This window comes from Anneissia japonica, unplaced genomic scaffold (assembly GCF_011630105.1).
Source record: "Anneissia japonica isolate Jap-2015-1 unplaced genomic scaffold, ASM1163010v1 scaffold287731_len276475_cov178, whole genome shotgun sequence".
Lineage (NCBI taxonomy): Eukaryota > Metazoa > Echinodermata > Crinoidea > Comatulida > Comatulidae > Anneissia > Anneissia japonica.
The window spans coordinates 142,757-166,158 of record NW_022726568.1 but is presented as its reverse complement, the minus strand read 5'-3'; the positions used below and the strand labels follow the sequence as shown (position 1 = coordinate 166,158).

At 36.1% G+C, this 23,402-nt stretch overlaps 1 protein-coding gene and 1 long non-coding RNA gene across 3 annotated transcripts in view; one reads left to right on the top strand and one right to left on the bottom strand.

Moving 5' to 3' along the window:
• LOC117113306 (monomeric sarcosine oxidase-like) overlaps positions 1-22,995 on the bottom strand; it is a 33,880-nt gene extending 10,885 nt beyond the window's left edge. Inside the window, exons 1-6 of one of the 2 annotated variants that reach the window (XM_033256617.1) lie at positions 22,881-22,995; positions 20,499-20,647; positions 18,998-19,133; positions 16,459-17,025; positions 15,844-15,987; positions 14,964-15,040 (exon numbers count right to left, since the gene is read on the bottom strand). In XM_033256617.1, the coding sequence (XP_033112508.1) occupies positions 14,964-15,040; positions 15,844-15,987; positions 16,459-17,025; positions 18,998-19,133; positions 20,499-20,618 (1,044 nt within the window). In that variant the 5' untranslated portion in view covers positions 20,619-20,647; positions 22,881-22,995. Of the gene's footprint in view, positions 1-14,770; positions 15,041-15,843; positions 15,988-16,458; positions 17,026-18,997; positions 19,134-20,498; positions 20,648-22,880 lie in introns of those variants that run through there. The other variant, XM_033256616.1, reaches the window with a different exon arrangement.
• On the top strand, positions 2,161-3,955 carry LOC117113308. Its single transcript, XR_004446180.1, has 3 exons — positions 2,161-2,181; positions 3,246-3,315; positions 3,803-3,955. It is a non-coding gene; the product is annotated as an uncharacterized LOC117113308 (long non-coding RNA).
• Positions 22,996-23,402: the final 407 nt, after the last annotated feature.

Below are 23,402 nucleotides of genomic sequence, written 5' to 3'. Positions count from 1 at the left end.
TAAAATTCAATTCAGTTGATGGGCAGTGTATCGAATGCATAAGTTCACCTCATGCTCAAAATCAAACTTCCAAGTTGTAGAGTCCTTAAATATTAATGTATTATGCAAAACATGCCTTTAGCTACGTTAGTATTATAATCGAATTCGAGTATTTGATCTATGTGATTTGATTGATTGATTGAATTGCCTACCAGGGTGTCCCATCTACGTGGTCAATCAGGTACTTTTTTAATCAAACGAATCTCTAAAGAACTACATCTGTTGTATATTAACTTAAACTAATTAAGGCGTGGACAGTAAGTTGGTTTACAACCAACCACAAGCAATGATCACTAATCCCTACACCAATTATACAACTTTGCAATAAACTTTAAAGGAGGAGCCAAGCACATATATTGTTATTCGAATTTTAACATTCGATTGATGAACATCTTGTTCTTAAGCACCAAACTTAAAGGCTTGTTCCTCTCGCTTAGTTTTGCATTCTCAGAAGGTTCCTAATGGCACAAGCTGCAGCGGTTCAACGGCCATTACCGGACAGAAATGAATTCGAGTCAATACGACTGGTTACCATCGGTTCTAGATTTAGCGAAAATATTGATGTAACAATAGCGTGGTGCAGGCGGTATGGCCTATTGGCTCAAACGATGGTATGCCCAGTTTGTAATGTTCTCTGTCAAGAAGGAGTATACAACAGATGGCCGGGTTTTCCGATGCCGCAACCGAGACTGTAGGGAGGTAATTAGCATCAGGAAGGGTAGTTTTTCGAAGCAGCACATATCCCGTTGTGGAAGATTATTGCCATAACATACATGTGGAGTACAAATTGCGGAAGACCAAGAGGCCCGTCACAAGAATTTTTAATGCGGGAATTGGATATTGGTTCAGAGCATACCATCGTCGATTGGAACCAATTTTGCAGAGATGTCGATGTAGAATACTTTGTGAATCACCCACAGCAAATTGGAGGAACTGGGTCGATTGTAGAGATAGACGAGTCTGCCTTCGCGAAGCGAAAGTACAATCAAGGGAGGATGGTACCAGAAAAATGAGTGTTTGGAGCATACGAGGCGGCACGGAAAAGAGGAGTGATGGTGCTGGTAAACAGAAGAGATGCGGCCACATTGATGCCTGTAATTAATCAATGGATTGCTCCAGGTTCAATTATATGGTCGGACATGTGGGCCGCCTACAATCTAATCCCCAACCAGAGCTTCCAGCATGGTACAGTGAATCACACCCACCACTTCGTCGACCCAAATACGGGGGTAACCACAAACCACACAGAGGCAATGTGGTCAAGGGCAAAAGCAAAATTTAAGTCCATGATGGGTCCTACCAATCGGGACATGATTGGTGGCTACCTGGCAGAATTCAGGTGGAACCAGCGGTTCGGGGATTCGCCGTTCTTCCATTTCTGGACACAGATCGCTAATGAATTGTACGTTGTGAATTGAAGTTGCACTTTCCAAATTTTAAAAAAGTTTTCATATTCAATTTGTTACTTTTCTCCGAGCTTATTTTTTATTTTATTTTTTTAACGAACCATTATGTATGTGTGCCACTGATGTAAAAGCATCTTTACAAAAAAAAAAAAAAAGCTTTTTAATGCAGCCAAAGTTGAATAGTCCAGCTTTGAAGGTCTGAAGCCCTGAAATACAGACGGAAAAGCTTCATCCTTATTATTGTAAGGTTTGGGTTTTACCCATTTCCTTATGACTCTATTTTGGATATCAGTAGTTTCTTTGTTTAATTTTGGTTTCTTTGTTCATCATCTTGATAATTAATACCATATTTATCTTAATCATGTTACATAACGACTTCCGTAGATGCTTTAGTAAAGGAGTGAGTAGCCCTGTGTTACTACCCAGTTATATATAGTTCTCATTCTTAATTATATATTTTATTACTAAAAATATGTTTAGTAATGATGATGCATTGCAATTATATATGTGTCTCATAACTAGTTGCTGGTTAAGAAGAGAATATTACTTTTATATGATTATAGCCTGATAAAGTTGTATATAGTGCGGAGGGTAATTCCGCGGGTTATATGTAATTAGGATTAGAGCGTCTCTTTTGACAGCGTTTATTAACAAAAAAAACCAGAAGTCGAAGGAGCAACACATTATGTAAAGTTGTGCAGGTTGTCATGTACTGTATTGCCTAGGGAAGGCATAGGTATGTTCTATTAGGTTTTTTTATAATGATATTTTATGTATTTAGATCTGGCATTATTAATTAAAGAATGCTCTATTGTTTTATAATGTGATATTAACTTGCTCATAGCTAAGATAGGCCCCTGCCTAAGCTTAGGGAGACAGGCATGATATTAAGGACAAGCAACATGTGTGCCACAGGGCTGTGATTGAGTTTGTTGAACTGGGTTGAGCCTAGATTTATATGCTAGTGTTATCACTGGATAAATACAATACAGAGTAATAATCTGTCATATAGATCCACTAAGGATTGACATTATGATATGTTAAGCTATGCATTTCATGAAGTAAATAGTAAAGTATAGTAAATGTGTGTAAAGAAATAACAAGTGTGTAACTAGTGAAAGTGTAAAGGCCAGAGGTCATGCTTGTTACGCTCGAGCCATTGTATTAAAGAATACTATGTTATTTTGGTTAACGTGACTTGCAATAGTCAAGGATAAGAAGGCTCATGTTATAGAGTCACGTCGTAACGTGCAGCTTATGATAAGGTGGGATTAAGTTCCTTTGTTTAACTTGAAACACGTTATATTTTCATTGCGGATTTTTTGGGCTCAGTACGGACTCTAAATGTATGCATTTTCTTTTAGTTTTAAGGCGTATGCGGATTTTATAAGTCCGCAATGACGATATAACGTGTTCTGATATGATGACTAAATGTTTGATTGTACTTATTATTTATCATGCTTACTATTATGATTGGAATACCATTCTTTTATTTGTAACCATCAATATTAATGGAAAACCTACAAAATTCAAAGCCTTACTTGACACAGGTTCACAGGTAAAGTCGCAGACTGGCCTACGCCTGTCTCTTATACACATCTAGATGTGTATAAGAGACAGCACTAAGGATTGACATTATGATATGTTAAGCTATGCATTTCATGAAGTAAATAGTAAAGTATAGTAAATGTGTGTAAAGAAATAACAAGTGTGTAACTAGTGAAAGTGTAAAGGCCAGAGGTCATGCTTGTTACGCTCGAGCCATTGTATTAAAGAATGCTATGTTATTTTGGTTAACAGGACTTGCAATAGTCAAGGACAAGAAGGCTCATGTTATAGAGTCACGTCGTAACGTGCAGCTTATGATAAGGTGGGATTAAGTTCCTTTGTTTAACTTGATATGATGACTAAATATTTGATTGTACTTATTATTTATCATGCTTACTATTATGATTGGAATACCATTCTTTTATTTATTATTACAATTGATGATATTGATATGATTATGTTGTTTGCTATTTTATTTATTTACATTTAATTACTGATTTATTTGGTATTATTACGACGTTTATTAATTATCATTTTATGATGATAATTTGCCATATTGTTGATAATATGCATTCTTAAAACCATCATTTCTCTGTTAATATTACTGCAGTTAATTACTGTGTGTGTTAGATTTAATTACTCTTATTTTTATTTAATTGATTAGCATATTTAAGTGAAGTAAGGCAATAAGCCAACTAAATATGTTGTGAATAATGGTACAGAACTTATAGATATGAATCAGTTGTAATTGCATCTTGCAATAACTGTATTTATAATTTATTATGTTATATTGTATTTTTCCTTTCTAGCTTGACGCATGCTGGCAGTCACTGCCCGGTCAAGTTGGGGGTTTTGTTTTGGTTTGTTTTTGCTACGGTTTTTACTATGATTGTGTGTTACGCCTGACACATGCTTTTGATCCTAGTTCCTATTCGAAATAAATAATTAGTCGTTGAAGTTTACTTCATCTCCATGACTGTTATTTCTCCTGTGAATTCCAACATCTCACATTATTACTATAATTCTCATCGATATCATCATTATTTAATTTATTATCTTTATTAGTGTTTTTATTATTATATTAATATTTTTACAGAAACTGACAGATGAAGTAAATGATGATGATGATGATGATGATGATGATAATAGTAATATATTGATATAACAAAGAAATCAAGATTTATGATGAACCGAATATTGTTATCTGAGCTTCAAATATATAATGCAAGTCCAAGTATTGTGATAATAATGAATGCGTTCCACAACTAGTTTAGTAGAAAAGCATGAATATTATTATAACACGGTAATAATTTAACACGGTATGCTGAAAAATAAGAAGCAAGTCAGAGACCTGTATATAAGTGTGAAAATTGAATAAAAACCACCACAAAAGAAATAAGGTTTTTTTGGAGTAAAATCCACAATCTAGGTATTTTAGAAGGTAAAAATGTCCGATAAAAACAAATTTGTGTAGGGCCTAGAGTGGGATCAGAATGCTTAGAAGCTGCCTACCTAGGCCCCCTCAGACTTAGCTGCGTAAGCCTAGCCTAGGCCTGGTTTATGCCAGTGTAAGTAGTACCAGTGCAAATACATAGGAATTTGTGTCAACCCCGATTTTATGAATACCCGCATTTACGAACGGCTCTGGGCCCCGTGCCTTGCGTACATGAGGGGTTCTACTGTACTGTACAGTATTTATGCTTTTTATATGATATATGGTAGAATACTAAGACTTGTAAATCGAAGGTCAGTGGCCCTACCGACACACTATCCTACCATTCACCCTTTATACAATAAACTCAATCTACTGGCTTGCAGGTTGTCAGGGACAAACTTCAACAAAAAGGATACCAAGACTTGAACATAATGCCCATCTTGGCGACCATCTACGAGAATGCAGTATAACATGCATGTCTTTAAAGTGGTTTACATTTTGTAAGCTAAAAAACTTAAACACGTTGTCAGCGGCAGAACAGAACATTTTTTATTTTTATCCTATTTATACAATTAAAGTGCTATATAATATTGCCTCATTTCCTTTATTTGCTACATTAAGATTAGGAATGGATCACTGAGCATTGTAACCATCAATATTAATGGAAAACCTACAAAATTCAAAGCCTTACTTGACACAGGTTCACAGGTAAAGTCGCAGACTGGCCTACGCCGAGCAATGCATAGGCGGTTCTCAGTTTCCTTGTCGTGTTTGGTGGTAGAATCTAATATGGATTTTGCAATATCAACTTGAAAATTTAGCAAGTTCAATAAATGTTACAATCAGAATATTAAAAATATCATTTAATATTTACCATCTTCTTGACATATTTTACAGGTCAGAATTACACATAATCCCACAATGTTTCTGTAATTATGTTTTATTAAAATTTTAACCAGATTATCTTAATTTGCATTAATTAGCATAATTTTCAATTTAATTATAAAAAATGTATAAACAGAAAATTTATGTTAATCAATTTAAACTCCATAGTTTGATTGATGTATTCAAATGTTTAACTATATTTAGTTTACTTTAGTTAAAATCATTTCATATAAAAATTGTTTTAGCATTGGGTAATTAACAGGAAAATCAGTGGGCCTAAATTTATTTCAGAGACCGATTTATTCAAATTTAGTTGTATTTTGTGATGACATGTGTACAATAAAACTATTTAGCTTTGATATACATACAGTAGAGCCCCTGTGATGGGATAAGTGGAACTGCGAAAAGGCTGGTAGTAAGGGCAAGCCTTCAGGCTTGGTTTGAGGGGATGAAACAAATACTCTCACCTTATGAAATGTTTGAGTGGTGTAACAACAACATTGCTGGGATTGACTTTATATAATTATGTAACTGAAAAAGATGTTAAGGAAAATTATAAAATCTTTAACTTAAGTGAACGGTTCAGTATAGGTGAAACCGTTCCTTTGACCAGATTTTGCTATAAGTAATTTTTTTAGTTCCCAGACTCGGAAGTGGAACATTATTTAGTATTTTTATAAAAAGAGTCAATATATTTTTCAATAAATCATCTTCTTCTCACTTCGCTAAAACAATCAGTACATGCAACTGGCCCATCCGATCGCCAACATTATTATCGCAAATCAGCAGCCAATCAGAAAAATTGTATCAACCGGCTTTGGTGTTGTCTTCTTATCTCATCGCCGTAACCATCATGTCTGTCCCTGGAAATTCGCCTGATAGCAGGTGCTTTGTTCATTGTTCTGGCGTATGCGAAGATCTGAAACCATTTACGGAGAAACGATGGAACACATTTTTAAACAGTGTAAAGGTTTGGAGAGAATTAGTGGGTTATCAGGCTGATATCGCGAGAGATTTTGTGCAGGAAGTTGGGTTTGATCTGAGGCGTGCTGCAAGTGGGTCCGAGCGGATTAAGATTGCAAACCAGCATCAACCAGTTCCAAAGCAATGGAAAAAATTTTTGGCAAATAGCTTCAACAAGAAACACTTTACCAAGTTTTTATATGAGACCTGGTGTGCTTGTGGTGCAGATGAAATCAACGGAGTTGATGTATACCTGGCTCATTCTCAAGAATGCCACTAGTTATCTTGTTGTAGAGGTACAACTGTCTGTGAAGCGATTCCTGAGCTATACACTACTCATGAGGAGGCTGACACAAGGATGATGTTATGCAAAGTACATCAGCAACATGGGTACGAAGAATATCATCATAAAAAGCCCTGATACAGATGTATTCGTCATCGAAATTGCCGTATCTGCCCAACATGAGGGTTCCAATTTGTATTTTTGCACTGGAAAGCAGGATAAGGAGCGTACACTTGACATGAATGCGATACAGTGTCATCTAGAAAATTACATTAGCGATGCAACCGTAGGCTTCCACACATTTACAGATTGTGATGCCGTTAGTGCTTTGTAAGGACGGGGAAAGACCAAACCCTTCTCGCTGATGTCCAAGACTCCAAAGTTTACCAAGGCTTTTCAAGAGCTTGGAAAATCGTTCACACTTGATCTCTACTCTGGAGGAATTTGTTTGCAAGTTATATGGAATGAACAAAATCAGTACGGTGAATGAAGCAAGATATGCTCTGTTTTCCATGGCTACTAGACAAGAAGACAGATGCCCTCATAAAACATATCCAGAGGGCCAATTACCAAACCGCTTTTTTATAGGAAATATGTAGTCAACAAGCACATTTAGGGATATGTTCATATGAGAATTTTTTACTTAAAATTTATTTTTGCATCAATAAAAATGCCACTTTGATTAATGCTTATTGATTTATAACATTTTCACTTGCCTTCATTTTTTTAATGCTTGTTTTTAGATCTTTTTCTTTACACTCCATTTTTTTAAAGGTGCTACACTTCCGGAGCTGGGATCTTCCAGAAATTACCCACATTTCAAGCCATAATCTCGGTCAGTTTAGGTCAAAGTCAATTTTGTGAGCTGTTTTGACCCCATACCCTTTATTCTAAATGACCTCTGTGACCTCTGAACTTTGACCTTGTGATCCCAAAATCAGATTATTGCCACTTCCATAATGTATACTTGAGCCCTGCTCAAGCAGTTCTTAAGATATTGTGAAAACAAGCTATTTCAATGTGAAAATGACTTTTTACCTTTGACCTCAAAGTTGTACCAGATTATCATCACTCCAATATGCATACATGAGCCAAGTTTGAATTTGATCCCTTATGTGGTTCTTGAGTTATAGCAAGAACATGTAAAATAATGACCTGTGACCTTTGACCTTACAGAAGAACTTTACAGAAGAATATCAGGATATTGATCAGGCATTCAATACCTACATTTTAAGCCATAATTTAGGTAGTCACAAGATGGAGACAACAAAAGTCATTTTTAGAGCTATTTTCACCTCTTGCCCCATAGTCTATTTTCTTTTTTTACACCTAGTGTATCTGTACCACAAGCTGATGAATGCTCGGTTGGTCAGTATGTTATTTGTATATATGATTTTCAGAATTATGTTGGTCTTATTACTGATCAATCAACTGAGTTTTCAGATGTTTATGTAAAATTTATGAGTAAGAATGAGACTACTAGAAATTTGTTTTATTGGCCACGTTGTGATGACAAAAGTTGGATTTCTGTTGAGGACATAGTCTGTAGCATTAATACTCCAAATGTTGCAAGCCGGTCTGCCTAAGCTTATAAAATTTCAGAAGATGCTATGTCAAGGTATTTAGGATTGCAGTAACTTTTTTTTTTAAATAAAGTATCATTTAAATAGAAATTTGTCATTTTTATTGTACATATGAATTTGTAGGCGCTCTTTAGTAGCGCGCTAGCATAAACTGATAAAACCATTCTAAGAAAACCCTGAAAACATCATTTTTTACAACATTTTCTATCATAACTTTGGAACCGCTCATCAGATCAATTTCCTCCTTTTTTTAAATAAAAGATCTATCTTTCATTTTTCTAATGAGATGAAATTAAACAAAATATATTTATGTTTTATTCCGTCACTTTTCGATTAAACGCAGGCAATTCCATTGGATTTTCAGCGTAGGAAGCTATTTTTTTTACCTTTCGCGGCTTATGTTACCAAATTCTAATCGGAATAACTCGGAAAGTATGTGTCCGATCGGTTTCTTTCCCTCGGTAAATTAATCTTTAAACATTCTACCATACTTGTTGTAAAAATGGTTTTGATTGGTCAATATTTACTACACTGGCCAAGTATACCAAAAATATAAACAGCCCAAGATGGACAGAGCATCAGACTGCCTGGTTAGATTCTTATCTGCACAATCTCCAAAGTTTGATAGGCTTGTGAAGACCAAATTGCTCGATCAAGCATAGACACAATGAAAAATCTCCGTCCTAAGTTAACATTGACATTACCAAATTAACCCAGATGTTGCTAGACATGAACATGCTTGCTACTGTACATTAGATTTAGACAAAAGATATTAATTAACGTCTCTGTGGTAACACTAATTTGAAACCCTAATACTTGTCTCTTATAAACATCTAGATGTGTATAAGAGACAGCTGCAGACGTTCTTTTTTTAGAAAAATAAAGCACTCATCTTACAGCAATCCAAAATTGTTTATGCTTATTGAGTGTCTAGACTTGGCCTGTATTCAGTAATACTACCTTTATACCATTAAAACTGTTCCTTGGACCAGATCCAACCACTTTTTCAGACCTGTTTTAGAGCACTCTTCTGAAAATGAAAAGGCTATCACAGGATGTTGCTGTGACAACCTTTTCTTTTTTTACACCTAGTGTATCTGTACCACAAGTTGATGAATGCTCCGTTGGTCAGTATGTTATTTGTATATATGATTTTCATAATTATGTTGGTCTTATTACTGATCGATCCACTGAGTTTTCAGATGTTTATGTTAAATTTATGAGTAAGAATGAGACTACTGGAAATTAGTTTTACCGGCCACGTTGTGATGACAAATGCTGGATTTCTGTTGAGGACATAACCTGTATAGCATTGATACTCCAACTATTGCAAGCCGGTCTGCCCGAGCTTATAAAATTTCAGAAGATGCTATGTCAAGGTATTTAGGATTGCAGTAAATTTTAAAATAAAGTATCATTTGAATAGAAATTTGTCCATGTGGTCATTTTTATTGTACCTGTTTCTTGAAATCTCATTTGAGTGAATAGTTTGAAGATTTATTTTTGAAGCATAATTTAAGCGTAGATTCTCAATTTAATTAAATAAAATCATTTCCGCTTTCAAGTATTTCCTTAATCAATCGTACAATAGCATTTAACCATAAAAATTGGCCTGTAAAATACCTCAGAGATGGTAGATATACATCAATGTTTTTAATATTCTGATTGTAACATATAATGAACTTGATTATCCTAAATTTTGAGGTTATTTTTTCAAAATCCATATTGGGTTCTACGACGAAACACGACTACCCTTATTTCTCAAATTTTTGGCTGGACCGTAATGGGAGGCATCTATTGGATAGTATTCATGCTTGGTTTATATCCATATTTAATTTACCTACACAGAGGTTAGTAGGGTATAAGGAATCAAAAACAGTTTTGGGTTGGAGCTTCTAGTTTTTGAGATATGGGCGAGCAAATATAGCCAAAAGGGTGGTCACATTAATTTTAAAGCCATGTTTGATAGAACATAATTCAAAAAGTAGTTTTCTAAGTAATTATTTGAACAAAGAGTGGAGCTTTTAGCTTTTTAGGTGACCTAGAAAAAAAGTTATGACACTTCAAAAATAAAAGAATCCAAAATAACACATTTGTTTGTTTTGACAGTCCAATGAAGAAAGTAGTTCAAATGCTATGCAGTTTGCTGGACTTTAAGAAGTGAAGATCTATATTAGGCAAGGCTTCAATTCGGATTGATGAGCTGGTGACAGATGGACATGTACAGGTGAAAAATACATGAAAGAACAGTGAAAAATCGAAGCATACCATTACTTTGATGTTTGGCATGTAACTAAAGGTAATACAATTTCATTACATATTATTAACATCCCTAATTCAGTTTTCGAGGTCATCCAATTTTGTAATGCTAATTCAAGAGAAAATCAACCTAATCAAAAGCAAGAGGATGGATTTTCAAACAAAACCATGCAGCCAAATACGGTTAAAAACGCAACATAAAGAAATGTATAGAACAGTGGAAACGCATTAAGCAATCCACATAAAGAAGAAATTGCTTCACGGAAATTGAATGCTGCGAAAACAGGTGGGAGATCGCCGGTTCTGTCATCAGTCAGGGCGATTGCAGAACTAGTAGAATCAATCATACCAAAAGAATTTGACTCGATAATGCTACTGGTAATGCCACATCATCAGTTTTGTGTTCCCCAAGGTTCACTTTAAAGATCACATGATTAGAGATAGCCCACCTGGATATGTTCAAGTTGCAAATCTATCTGGGTGGATGACTGCTGGGGAATTCTTCAAGTTTACAACTGTTGTCCCTGTTCTTGTGAACACAAAATGCTCTGCTGCTATCCATGGATCCCATTTGTTCATTGACACTTTAGACCTGCCAAAGACCAACAGTATTGTCCTCTTATCATTTCCACCCCACACGTCTCATTACCTACAAAGTTTGATAGAGGGTATGGCCTACTCAAGTGATTCTTACCATAGTGATTTTACAAGGCAAATAGTTAAAACTCGTAGATTCTGCCTTGTCTCTTAAATTTAAAAAATGTGATTGTCTAATTGGACTTGAAAAGAGTTAAGAGGTGTACTGTTAACTATGTGTGAAGGAAGTGAAATGTATTTATAATTCGAGAATTGAAAAAAGACGTCTTGTAGTGTTTCTTCTAACTTTAGCATGTTTTTAAGGTATGACTTTCAATCTGTCCTATTTTGGAAAGTGTAAAACTTTAAAACTGTTAATGTCCTCAAGATTATTTATGATTTTAAAAACTTTAATCATATCACCCCATGTACGTCTTGGAGCGTAGGCAAACCCAATTTACTAGGTAGTTTATGTGCTGAAAAATTGTGTAATTCTGAGATGAGCTTTGTTGCCCAATTTTGGACCTTTTTAAGCTTGACAGTGTCCTTTTGGGGATTGTTTGAATCATTGAATGTGCAAAGATCACTTTTACATGCTTGGGCTACACTACCTTACATAGTTTCCATTTAACTCGGAAAATACACAAATCAAAGGTGATGTTGGTAGTCTGAGTGGATACTTACCCTGGATATTGCCTATTCTTTCTCACACATGAGAACACCCCTCGAAAAATAATAGAACAGTCGACTCCTGGCGCCAAGCTCAAGCGGCCCGCCACCATGCAACTTCCTCATTTTTTTTGGAGTCATGAAAGTGAACACCTTGAAAGGATTTTCGATTGTGGATTTACGATCTTTTTTTGATTGATATTACTTGCATTTATCAAGATCTTCTTTGGATTTTACTGCATCTTGCTTGCTGTGCTATGGATTTGCTGTGTAGTCACCATGAACGGCAAATCAGATTGTCCGATCTGTCGGGGCCCTAGGCCCAGTCCAAAAGTGGACAATCATAAAGCTTGTCCAGCTTGTAGGGAGTGCAATGCTGAATCTCCTTCTCCATCTCAATTCGTGGTCATCCAGGTCTGACTGGCCAATCGTTTGTCGGGGGATCCGGCTCCTGCAGATGGGGAAGCATCGACTTCTGAAGATCTGCCTCCGCCGCCGCCGCTCGCTGTTTCGCAGCCTGCGGGAGCTGGCCTAGCTGGCCTAGCTTCCGAAATTATGCAGGCCATTGCCGCGAAAAAAACAACGTTGGTAAAAAGTCTGACAATTTCATTGTACGGAAAATTGACAATCTTGTTTCATTCCTAAAATTTGGGCTCCAGTGTAAACATGTTGTGTTTTCAAGCTTTTGGGGATTTGGCGACTAGACCTGGACTGCACATTCCATTAACGGTCGAACCAGAGACTTGTATAAAGGAAGAAACATTTCCTTGTCCATGTAACTAAACGTGTACTTTATTCTACCAACTATAGAATTTGCTTTTGCAGCCACTTAACTTGGGAATGTTAATGTGGGAAGATGACTTAAAGTCAGCTAAAACATGGATGAAAACATTGGATGAAAAAACACCCAGGATATGCAATGAAAATCTGATTCTCTCCTCAAATGCACCAACTAAAATTATAAATGGCTCTTACTGTATGTTCCCTTTAATAGTGTAATATTTGAAGACTATGATTTTTAAGAGTATTATGAGTATGAACAAATAATCAAGCATCAAGTCATGGCTAGTAATAACATGTTTCTTTCTCGAATGATACAAATCTTTGCCGCTGATGACCCTGCTAACACAGTTGAATGGTTGTGTAATGGTAGTAACAAAAAAGGAATGAAGTTGTCAGATGGAAAAGCATTATGAGGAATGAACACTCATTAAAGAAAAGATAAATAGTCATAAGAAAGAGTCCAGTGATCTCCTCGAATTCCTATTTCTATTTGATCGAGCCCATACAAATTTTCTGCACATGTCCTGTGTGCTTTCTTTACCGTGGAAATGTGTGGTTCGAACCATTCACAGCTCGAACTGTGAACAAGATCTAAAATAAAAAAATAAATATAGCCTATAAACCATTTTAAAAAATGAGTAACATTAAATATATAATATATTACAATAATATAATAGGGAACAACCTGCATGGGAAATTTAGAGAATTATATGGGCAGAGGTACGCACTCTCTGAGTGCCCTCTAGTTATGCGTGTTGTGCTTTTTTCAGTTAATAAGTTAAACCATGTATTATGTTTTGTAGTTTAACGCAAAATGTTTAGGCCTACATACAATCAACTAAGTGGGTATTACCTAATAATCAATAAATAAATCAAGTAATAAACCGACCATCGGCTTTTTTTTTTTTTGCAGGTACTACAGAATAGAAAGGTAGTGAAACTAAAGTGATGTGTCGAACGCCTATTACGAAGAGTTTGGCGAGAGAATGTCATCTCACTATACTGAGCATAGATTAGTAAGAGAACGGCTCGAAAAGGAGTGCAGAGAAAGATTAGGTTTTGCTGCTCCAGATACGATGGAAAGGGAATTAGCAAACCCATTTAATATTTAACCCAATAGCTCCTCCACCTGTTGTGTTAAATAGGGATACTCACTTGCCTCAAAGGACCTGGTACAAGAACCTGTTAAAAGCATACGTACACAAATCAAGGAAGGGTTTTCAAAAGCCGAAAATTTTAAGTAGCCTCAGACATTGTACATTCGCCATGTCAATCATTATGGCAGTAGCTTATTACCATGCTCCGAGAAACATGACCGAAATATGTCACTAAACATAAAAAATCTCATCATAATTGATAACAGCAAGGCATATAAGATACAGAAAAATTGTATCAAAGAAATATTTGACACATGCTCAAAATGTGAACAATTTCCAAAAATTTGCTCTATAAATACCATAAGCACAGAGGAAGCAAAACCTAGCTGACTTAACATTTGATACAGTTACCATTTTTGACGTACAGGGGTCCAGTTGCTTTTTTGGTTGTAACACCCAAGACAACACCATAAAAATTATGTATATTAGTTGCAAGAAATATATTAGCCAGCAAGGACCAAGGAATTTCCCTGTGTTTGATAAAAATGCTCAAAATGTGACAAAAAAAAAAAAAAACAATTTGAAGGAGTGTGCCGTATAAATATATTCTAATGCAAAATGAAGCCAAACAAGAACTAAGTGAGCTCCCAGACTTATGTAAGTGTAAAATTACACTTACTTCATTCTCAGGACACGAAATTGCTCCTACTGGTATTAAAAGAAATTATACCCTATGAATTTTAGATTGTAGCAGCGAAAATCAGTTATCTAGGTCTGGTAGCATTGTGAAATGATCACATTTCATAATGAGCCAATCAAAGGAACTTAGACAATCAAGGCAATCTTAACTTACAAAGAACCAAAAGATGTTAAATGGTATTTAAGAACTTTTAGCAACAGTGACGTACTTAAGTTTATATTTACTGCAACCTGTCATATAAATCAGCCCCATTAAGAAAATAGACAAAAATGAAGCATGAAATTGGAATGAAGACTAAAATTTCTGTATTTTGACTTACATAAACACTGGTACACCAGCTATGATATATTACAAAGTACCATTAATCTACTGTCACTAAATGCATCAATAATGTAACATGTTGCAATTGTTGCTTTCATAAGGCTCTGTTGACACCATCAAATTTATGTCATGTGCCCATATATGGGCATGATAAATGATGATGTCACATTACACCCAAATATGGGCATATCACATTTGTCACATACAAGACGGAGCTTAACAAAAAAAAACCTTTTAAATTTTCATAAATGTGAATCTACTGGTGAAGGTTTGAACCTGACCTTAAATTTACTTTGAGGTAGATCATGATCCCAGGCCCCTTTTCTGATCATATTAGCACCCATCCTACCGATCTCATAAGCAGATTTAGCCCCATACCCATTACCCCCTACCAGTATTCCAAGCTTTTTCGTTACCATATCACAGTACAGGTATCCGGTTGCTGTTTTGCCTGAAACGCAGGAGTCATACTTGATGGACAGTACGTTAAAATCTAGTTAAAAAGAAGAAAACCATATTTAAATTTTTTATTTCATATTTATTATTACATAAAACTTCACATTCATGCACTAATGATTTGAAAATTTTTCTTTAAAAAGTTATTTTACATTTTAATTAGCATACTGTTCATACAATAAAAGTAACTTCTCTCCTATTTTAAAAATTATATACATTAAGATATTTTTCCAAAATAGTAACGAACATTAATATTAATACATGAAAAATTTTTCCCAGATTTTTAATTTACAATGGGCCAAAGGCTTAGCCAACGAGCCAACAATTATTTATGACGGCCACTTTACTGTGACGGCTTGGCCTACTCAGCTCAGCCTAGCCTAGTTGGGCCTGGTCTACCTTTAACAAATACCACCAACCCACCAAAGAAAAGTTCTTCATCTTTCATTTTGGACGGCTTACAGTATTTCCTTTTTTCGGGCTAAGCCCCTGCAATGGGCACATATGGATGAAGACAGCAGCTGTCAGGCCTTAAAGGTGAGGTCTCAACCAGGCACTGTCCAAGTGGGAGTAAAGCCCCAGAAGCAATGCCTTTACTATTTAGATTCTCATTTAACCAATTATAGAGCCATTATCAATAGTAGATGACAATTTAATAGTCTTGGTCACTATGAGACCTTGGCCCATTAGCACTTTCCCTGTCTGTTCTCCACCTCTTAACATTATTGTAACATTCAGGATCTCTGATGATTGCCTGTGTTGGATGGATCACTCTTTTTATATAAAAGTGATACTGGTACTGGTATACAAATAAACAAATAAAGGCTTATAAGTAATTACCTGCCATGATTTTCTTTAGAATCTTATAAAGCTGCAGTCCAACAGAACTTGGTCCTCTAGTCCTAAAGTGATTTACAATGGCATCATTGGTTGATAAGGCTTTGTTACCCCACCCACTATGGCCTATCTTCAGATAGTATTTACCTAAAAGAAAACATAGTAAAGTATCAAGGTTATTCATTTAAACTATTGAAAAAACAAAGAAATTTAAAACATTTTAATAAGGAAGTACCAAAAATAATAACTTTAATAATAAATGTATTTTTCTTGCATTAACCAATTACATACTGCGCAATTACTGGGCAACATAATTCCATGGAGAAGGCAGCATGACGATGCTTGTGCAACGGACCAGCATCAGCATGCTCCGACAGACAGTGAAAGTGAATATTGTCCTCCGACATCAGGTACAACACAGACTTTAATACCACTGTATCAGTATGTATCTTGTATTTGGAAGTTGTTAATATCGGGCTATTAATCACTTCACTTAACTTTTACATGTTACCATTGTTTACATTTTGTTTTCTTTTATTCAAAAGCATCCGTATCCTGGGTGACATGCTGTCAACAATTTGTAAGCTTTTCTTAAAGACAACTGAGAATGATTCTTACCATCTGGGTACCTGATTGGAGGTAGTATATAGCATGCATTGGATGGGTCATTCGGTCTATAGATTAGACTTGGCATCGACTTCAGTCTTTCTACATCATTACTACTCATCTCCAATAATAGTACCCTATCGGTAGTCGCCAACATGTCTGGGACCAGTTTTGTAGGAAGTAAGTTATTGAAGCCTGTGAAACACCCAGTGGTCAAGAGAACTCGTTTACTGTGGATTTTGATACTGGTTTTGGTTGTAAGAAGTAGGTGCATTTCTCTGCCACAGGGAGTATCTTGAATAGATTCTACAATGTCTGAGATAATTTTGCAGCCTTGGCACTTTGCTAAGCCTTGGTGGGCAAGCCTTTGTTGCCTTATATTTATATACCCATCATTTTCTCTGCTATAAAGTCCAGATAATTCTTCTTTAATTGCAAGAAATGGAAATTTCTTATTGATATCTTGTGAACTGAGTTCTGTAGATTGTATTCGTAAAGTTGAATACACTGACTTTATTTGCTGTGTAGCATTTTGGGACCCAATAAATAGTAAGCCCACATCATGGAAGAAGCTGATACCTACAATAAGACAAGAATAATCAAATCATTTTTAGTTATCGATATATAGTTTTTGGTAATATTTTTCATAATATTTCTAGAACAGGGATGTCACCACGCTGGTCGGCGGTGGTCAGGCCCGTCCAGCACTCAACATTTCCCACCAGGATTTACAGGCTCCCGACCACCACTATTATTTCAACAGTTTACAAATTGTAACAAAATAATTAGTTTACCTAAACACAATAGACAAGCTTATCTAATTGATAGATAAAGACAATAAGAATACAATAAATGTTTCCGTGGTTACGTTAATTGTAACAAAATACTGCACTGCCCTGCTATTCATCGCTAACTTAACAGCCTAGGCCTAGGCCCAGTTGAGTCATAGCGAACATCGTGGGCTGGCGTGGCACGGTTGCTCTGTACACATTCAAAGGTTAAAGTTGAAATTGTGACCATTCAAGTGTTTTATTATGAGATCATGGTCCGGGGCAGGAAGATTATTAAAAATTTACGAAACCTGATTTATGTTTTATTTCTTTACTTTGTTTTCATTTTGTATTTTAAGTTTTTCACTTTTAATTATAATCGATATATAATGTGTGTAAATGGACAAAAAATAAATAAATGAGTGCACATGAATCAGTGACATACACATTCATCGTGGTAATCGTCAAACATGTGAAATTACGGCAAACAATGCGGCTGGGTACAGTCGGATCGACGCTTTGTCGCCGGGATTTGTTCATTATTATTTTTTTAATCTAAAACAAAGCATGTCAACTATTGAATTTAATTAGGCCTACAGTAAGTCTCATCTTCATCTGTTTTGTTGCATTCCTCAAATTCTGGCCTAGGCCTACCTGGGCCTGGCCTACCTGGGTGGGCCTAGCCAAAAAAAATTGCGTCAGCTAGCCTTGGGCCTAGGCCTGCTCGGCTTACTTAGGCCTTTTGGTTTTTAAGAGCTTTCACGAATACGGCGATTCCCCCCCCCCACCCCCGGGAAAACGAATACGGCGATTCCCCCCCCACCCCCCGGGAAAACTGGGGGAGGGGGGTTGGTACCCCCACCCCCGGGAAAATGCGGAATGATCGCCGACCGGCACTTCAAAAAGCTGGTGACATCCCTGTTCTAGAATATACTTGCATTAAACAGTGGCAACATAAAGGTGACACCAATGATGATTTAAAATAAAAATTAAATTTTATTTTTGGCCAATTAGTGCATCCGCTAATTAAGTTTTTATTTATTTTTATTACCCTCTGATGATCATTAAAAATTAAGTTCGCTAAATAAAGGTATAAAGAGTCTCGTCTAGTAAGTGAAGAATATAATTCAGTGTGTCTCTCCCAACAGCCTCCTTATATTCTACTCTTCCATTATTTCTTTTAATCACATACAATATTCACTTGAAAATTTTACCTTTCAAATATTTACATAATAAACAAACATTAATACAGAACCAAATGAACCGTGTAGCATATCTGAACCTCTGAATGTTTTTCAATTCACTTAATGCATACTGTATGACATCATGAAAATAATCATTGTTCCTTCGAAATTCAAAGTCAAGTGGCGGTTCCACATGGGTCTTGTGAAAACAGATCACCCTCTACTTCAAGACCAAGGCGACCTTGCACTTCAGTCTCTAATGAGAGGGTTAGTTTCGTATTAAAGACTGAAGAATGTTATTTGGTTCTTTGAAAAAAGTGGTCTTGAATTTAGAGTCTCGGAATTAGGTAGTAAAATAAAACAGTAAAAAATGCCTAATTATTAGAAATAAGATTCAGAGATTTGCTGACCCGGTGGTAGGCAAACCCCCCCCCCCCTTCCTCCAAGATTCGGTCCAGCATTTGGGCAATGACAACTGTCCACAAGAGCTGGCCCTAGTCTGATCTTTATGAAGTCTCATCCATGTGTCTAATGGTGTGAGGTTTAATGACAACTATAGACTAACTGGACTCACAAACAAAAATTATGAAAACAAACCCGATTTCCTCTCAATATCACGATACTTTTCAATAGACCTCTTAGCCAGTTCTCCCCAAATTGTATCTTTTTCAGCACATTTTGTAATGCGTCCTTCATCATAGTAGGAACCAAATATTGTAGCTTTTGATCGATCCTACAATTTAAAGAAGTGCAAGAATAGAGCTCTATCTTGGTGTAAGATGCTAACTGTAACATCGTAGTGTCTAGTACGAAGATTAAGTGGAGGGGCTTTAATGAGGGGGTGCTATCTTGACAAATAAGGCGATACGAAGTGATTTTTAACTAAACTGAGGGTAAATGTTTTCTTACCATGCCCACTGGGTTAAATAACTGAAACTTATTTTTCATTGCTCCTTTAAAATCAGAATGTGATTCACCTGAGCACATTTATTTAGGGGTCATCAATTATTTTCATCATTTTTTCAAGAGTACATACAGTAGCACGATTTTTTCTGTGAAGGATCATTCTTTTTTAATAAAAGAGTACATGACTACACCGAAATCACCCAACCCCTAATCATACTGTATGTTTTGTATTCTTGTTAAAATGATGAAATTATGGATGGTCCCTTATCAGAAAAAAACTAAATAAAGTTATAATTGTCCTCTTTTTATATACCCTCCTAAAGTAATTGCAAAAGAAATAGTAAGGACTTTTAGATTGTGTGGACGTGGACCCGGTTCACGTCGACTAGTCATGCGTGTCAACGTAGTCAACTATACCTGTTGACTTACAAATGAAAACCTTTTAGATTTCAGTCGAAGATACATTGACATGTAGTGAACTACATTACATTGTATCAGTTGGCGAACCTTCATCGACTTCGCAAAATTATTGTCTTTGCATATTCTACCAGTGTCTTGGACGATGAGGAATTCATGTTTTTATACAATACAAATAAACCCAAAAATGCCGAATTCAAGTACCGAGATTATCAGAAATTTGATCTAGACAAGTACAACAATGATGAATGTAATGCATACTTCAGGGCGCATCCGGTGCGTCAACTGCAATGATGCAGATAGTTAACAGGCCTCCCCGGCCACGCTCGCTGCGGTGCAAGTTTGCATTGCATGCACACTGGCGTAAGCACGCTCATGAATTTCCACAGCCTTTTTTGTGTTTACGAAGGCAGTAGAAATTACATAACTGCCTGTGCATTAAAAAGCAAATAATACAGATTAATTCAACACAAGTTAGAAACTTATCTCAGACTCTGTCTGCCTCTGTTGGACGAACTAGTGAAAGCAGCGTTGCCACTATATTTTCATCTTCCATCTTTAAACTGCAAAAGCGAGCACGGCGTCCTAGATTTAGGACGACGGGAAAAACAAGGTGAACACGTTCTCGATTTTGGTAGTGGACGAGGGAGACGACGTAACGCATGCGCAGTGCTTTAAAATGACCTCATCACATAGCAGTCCACTATGTCGACGTGCAAATCTAAAAGTTCCTATTAGGCCTAGGTACTGTAGATACCAGCGCTAAAATACATACCTCTGGTTCTTCTGGTCCGATTAGGCAGACACTTAGGTTGTGGCTACCTGATGTCAGGTGATAAGCCGCTGCTGAGCCCCACGTACCGGCTCCAACAATACAGACATCAAATTCCTCCATACTGGTGGTGGTACTTCTACTGCTTCTGTCTACAGAAGAAAAATTATGAAAATATGCACTACTCATATGAATTTTAAGAATTGACAGAATTAATAAATATTTGGATCTAAGCTCATATTCCAAGCACCCTTCAGATTCCAAAAAAAACATATCGAAGCACTTGAAAATTATTCACAATAATCATAATTATGATCATAATATTAAAATAATCAAAATAATATCATAGTACAGTAATCATAATCATCGTAGTAATAGTTTATCATACTAATAATCACCTAAAATCAAAACAATTATAATAACCGATGGCATTTTGCATCGAGAGAAATAATACAAATTGATGTTTGCCCTACCTGACATGTTATAATACTGAATGCTCAGCATGTTCCCAAATACTTGCAAAACAATCTCACAATTATTCTGTGTAATCCATACATATGGTATTCTTTTCATATTTTTAAATATATCTGCTTTAGGGAGTTACAAACAAGAACAGCATCTCAGGGAACTGGATGATGTTCCGTGCGCACATTTGTGTCGACATACAATGAAAATATGCCAAAATAATGCTTAATTTTAATTAGTTATAGCTCCTTAGGATGCAAGGTGACCCCCCAATTTTTATTACATATTCTACAAGCACATGAGTTGTAGATATGATTTTATCATAATGGCTGATCGGACATTGTGACGTCATCATATTGCCATCTGAATTCAAAAAACCGAATTTCTATCTATGACGTCATTGTACATCATTTGAGCTTATCTCGCTTATCCTTGATGGATCGTCTCCCAACTTTGAGTATGTTAGAGCTGAGACAATTCTCTTTCATATTGTGACTTCTTTTTACATTTTGATGACGTCATCATGGTCAAAATAAATGTCTTATCTTTCTTTCCTCAAAACTTTGATGACCCCGTATCATCCTAACTACTAGTCGCCATTTCTGAATCATATTCAGTGGGCATAAACTTCCGGTCAAGCTTGAATGTCATGTACTTTAATTTTCTGTGCGTGTGTCATAGCGTGCGCATACACGTGCCTCAAAATTTAAATATGCTTAAAATCATGCCTATTTTTAATCAGTTATAGCTCCTTAGGATGAAAGGTGACCCCCAATTTTCATTACATATTCTGAAAGCACGAGTTGTAGATATGATTTTATAGATCATTTTGATTAATTGGACATTGTGACGTCTTTAAATTTCCATTTGAATTTTTAAAAACTGATTTTTTTTTATATATGGCGTAATAATTTTTATATGGATTTGAGCGTATATTGCTTATCCTTGATCGATTGTCTCCCAAGTTTCAGTATATAGCCGAGACAATTTTCTTTCATAATTGTGCCTTCTATTTTCACTTTTAAGAAGTCAAAATGAATGCTTTTTCTTACCCCTTCTTCTTTTCCTTTAAATACTGTATTTGTGAAATTCTAAGATTTATCATAAATCGACCTCTGCCAGAGGGCGGCAGACTGGTTTAGAACACTGACATAAGTATACTTCATATTAAGGCTCAACTTCATGTGCAATTACCGTCTGCGTGCGCATCATGACATGCGTGTACGTGTGCGTTTATTTCTAAATTCTCAAGATCACTTTTTGACCAATTTAAAAATGCATTTCAGGCAATTTTGGGCATTTCAAAATTTTCTCGCTGAGGAAAACCATCGGATCCTGCGTATCAGCTAAAATTGGTTGATGACGAATTTCAATCTAGGCCTAGGCCCTAGGCCCTAGTTAACTTTTGTTACTTTAAATACACAATTCAGACATGTGCTACAAGCAATGCATTTTACTGGAAGATTGAATAATTATACCTCAATTTAAGTCATCTTCATGCTATTAAAAATTGTAAAAAAAATAAGACCCCCAGAAAATAATATCCATAAAAAAAATAGTCATCATATCACACCAAATCCCCCCCCCACCCCACCATACATTGAGGTATAATTATTCGAACAGTTTTCAAATTGTGCAAGATTTCCTTGCACACATATTGCAAATTGTGCAAGGAAGAGCTTGCACAATTTTCAAATTACGCAAAAGTCTCAAATTGTGCACATATTTATAGGATAAACTTAGGCCTGCTTACCTACTACTAGGCCTAGCCTACTAGGCCTAGCTAGGGCCTAGGCCTAGGCTAGGCATAAATTTTAATTACAAAAAAAAAGGAAGTGAATGTTGAATTGAAATAATACTCCCGCTGTCACGACCTATGCTAGCCTTTAGAATAGCCGGTACTAGAATCTAGAAAGTTACCTGTTCTGTAGGCCTAGATTAGAAGGTAGCAGTATTGACATGTAGCATCAAAGAGGTAGCATACACGTGTTTCTTGTGGTAGTGGCTATCGGCACTGCCGCAGTGCCGATTTGGCACTGCCGCAGTGCCGATTTGGCACTGCCGCAGTGCCGGTTTGGCACTGCCGCAGTGCCGGTTTGGCACTGCCGCAGTGCCAAAAAAAGCTGCTGTTTTCTATCGGCACTGCCGCAGTGCCAAAAAGCTGCCGTTTTCTATCGGCACTGCCGCAGTGCCAAAAAGTTGCTGTTTTCTATCGGCACTGTCACAGTGCGAAAAGCTGCTGTTAATTAAATCGAATCGATGTTTTTATCGATAGATGACCTTGGTGTAATTCATAATTCATAATTTTTTTTTCACTCAAAACGTAATGAGACTGGTTAGGCAAAAACATGTCCCTGTACAAGATGCCTACCAGAGAAACAATGATAATGTTAATGGCAAAGACATAATAATAATAATAATAATAATAATAATAATAATAAA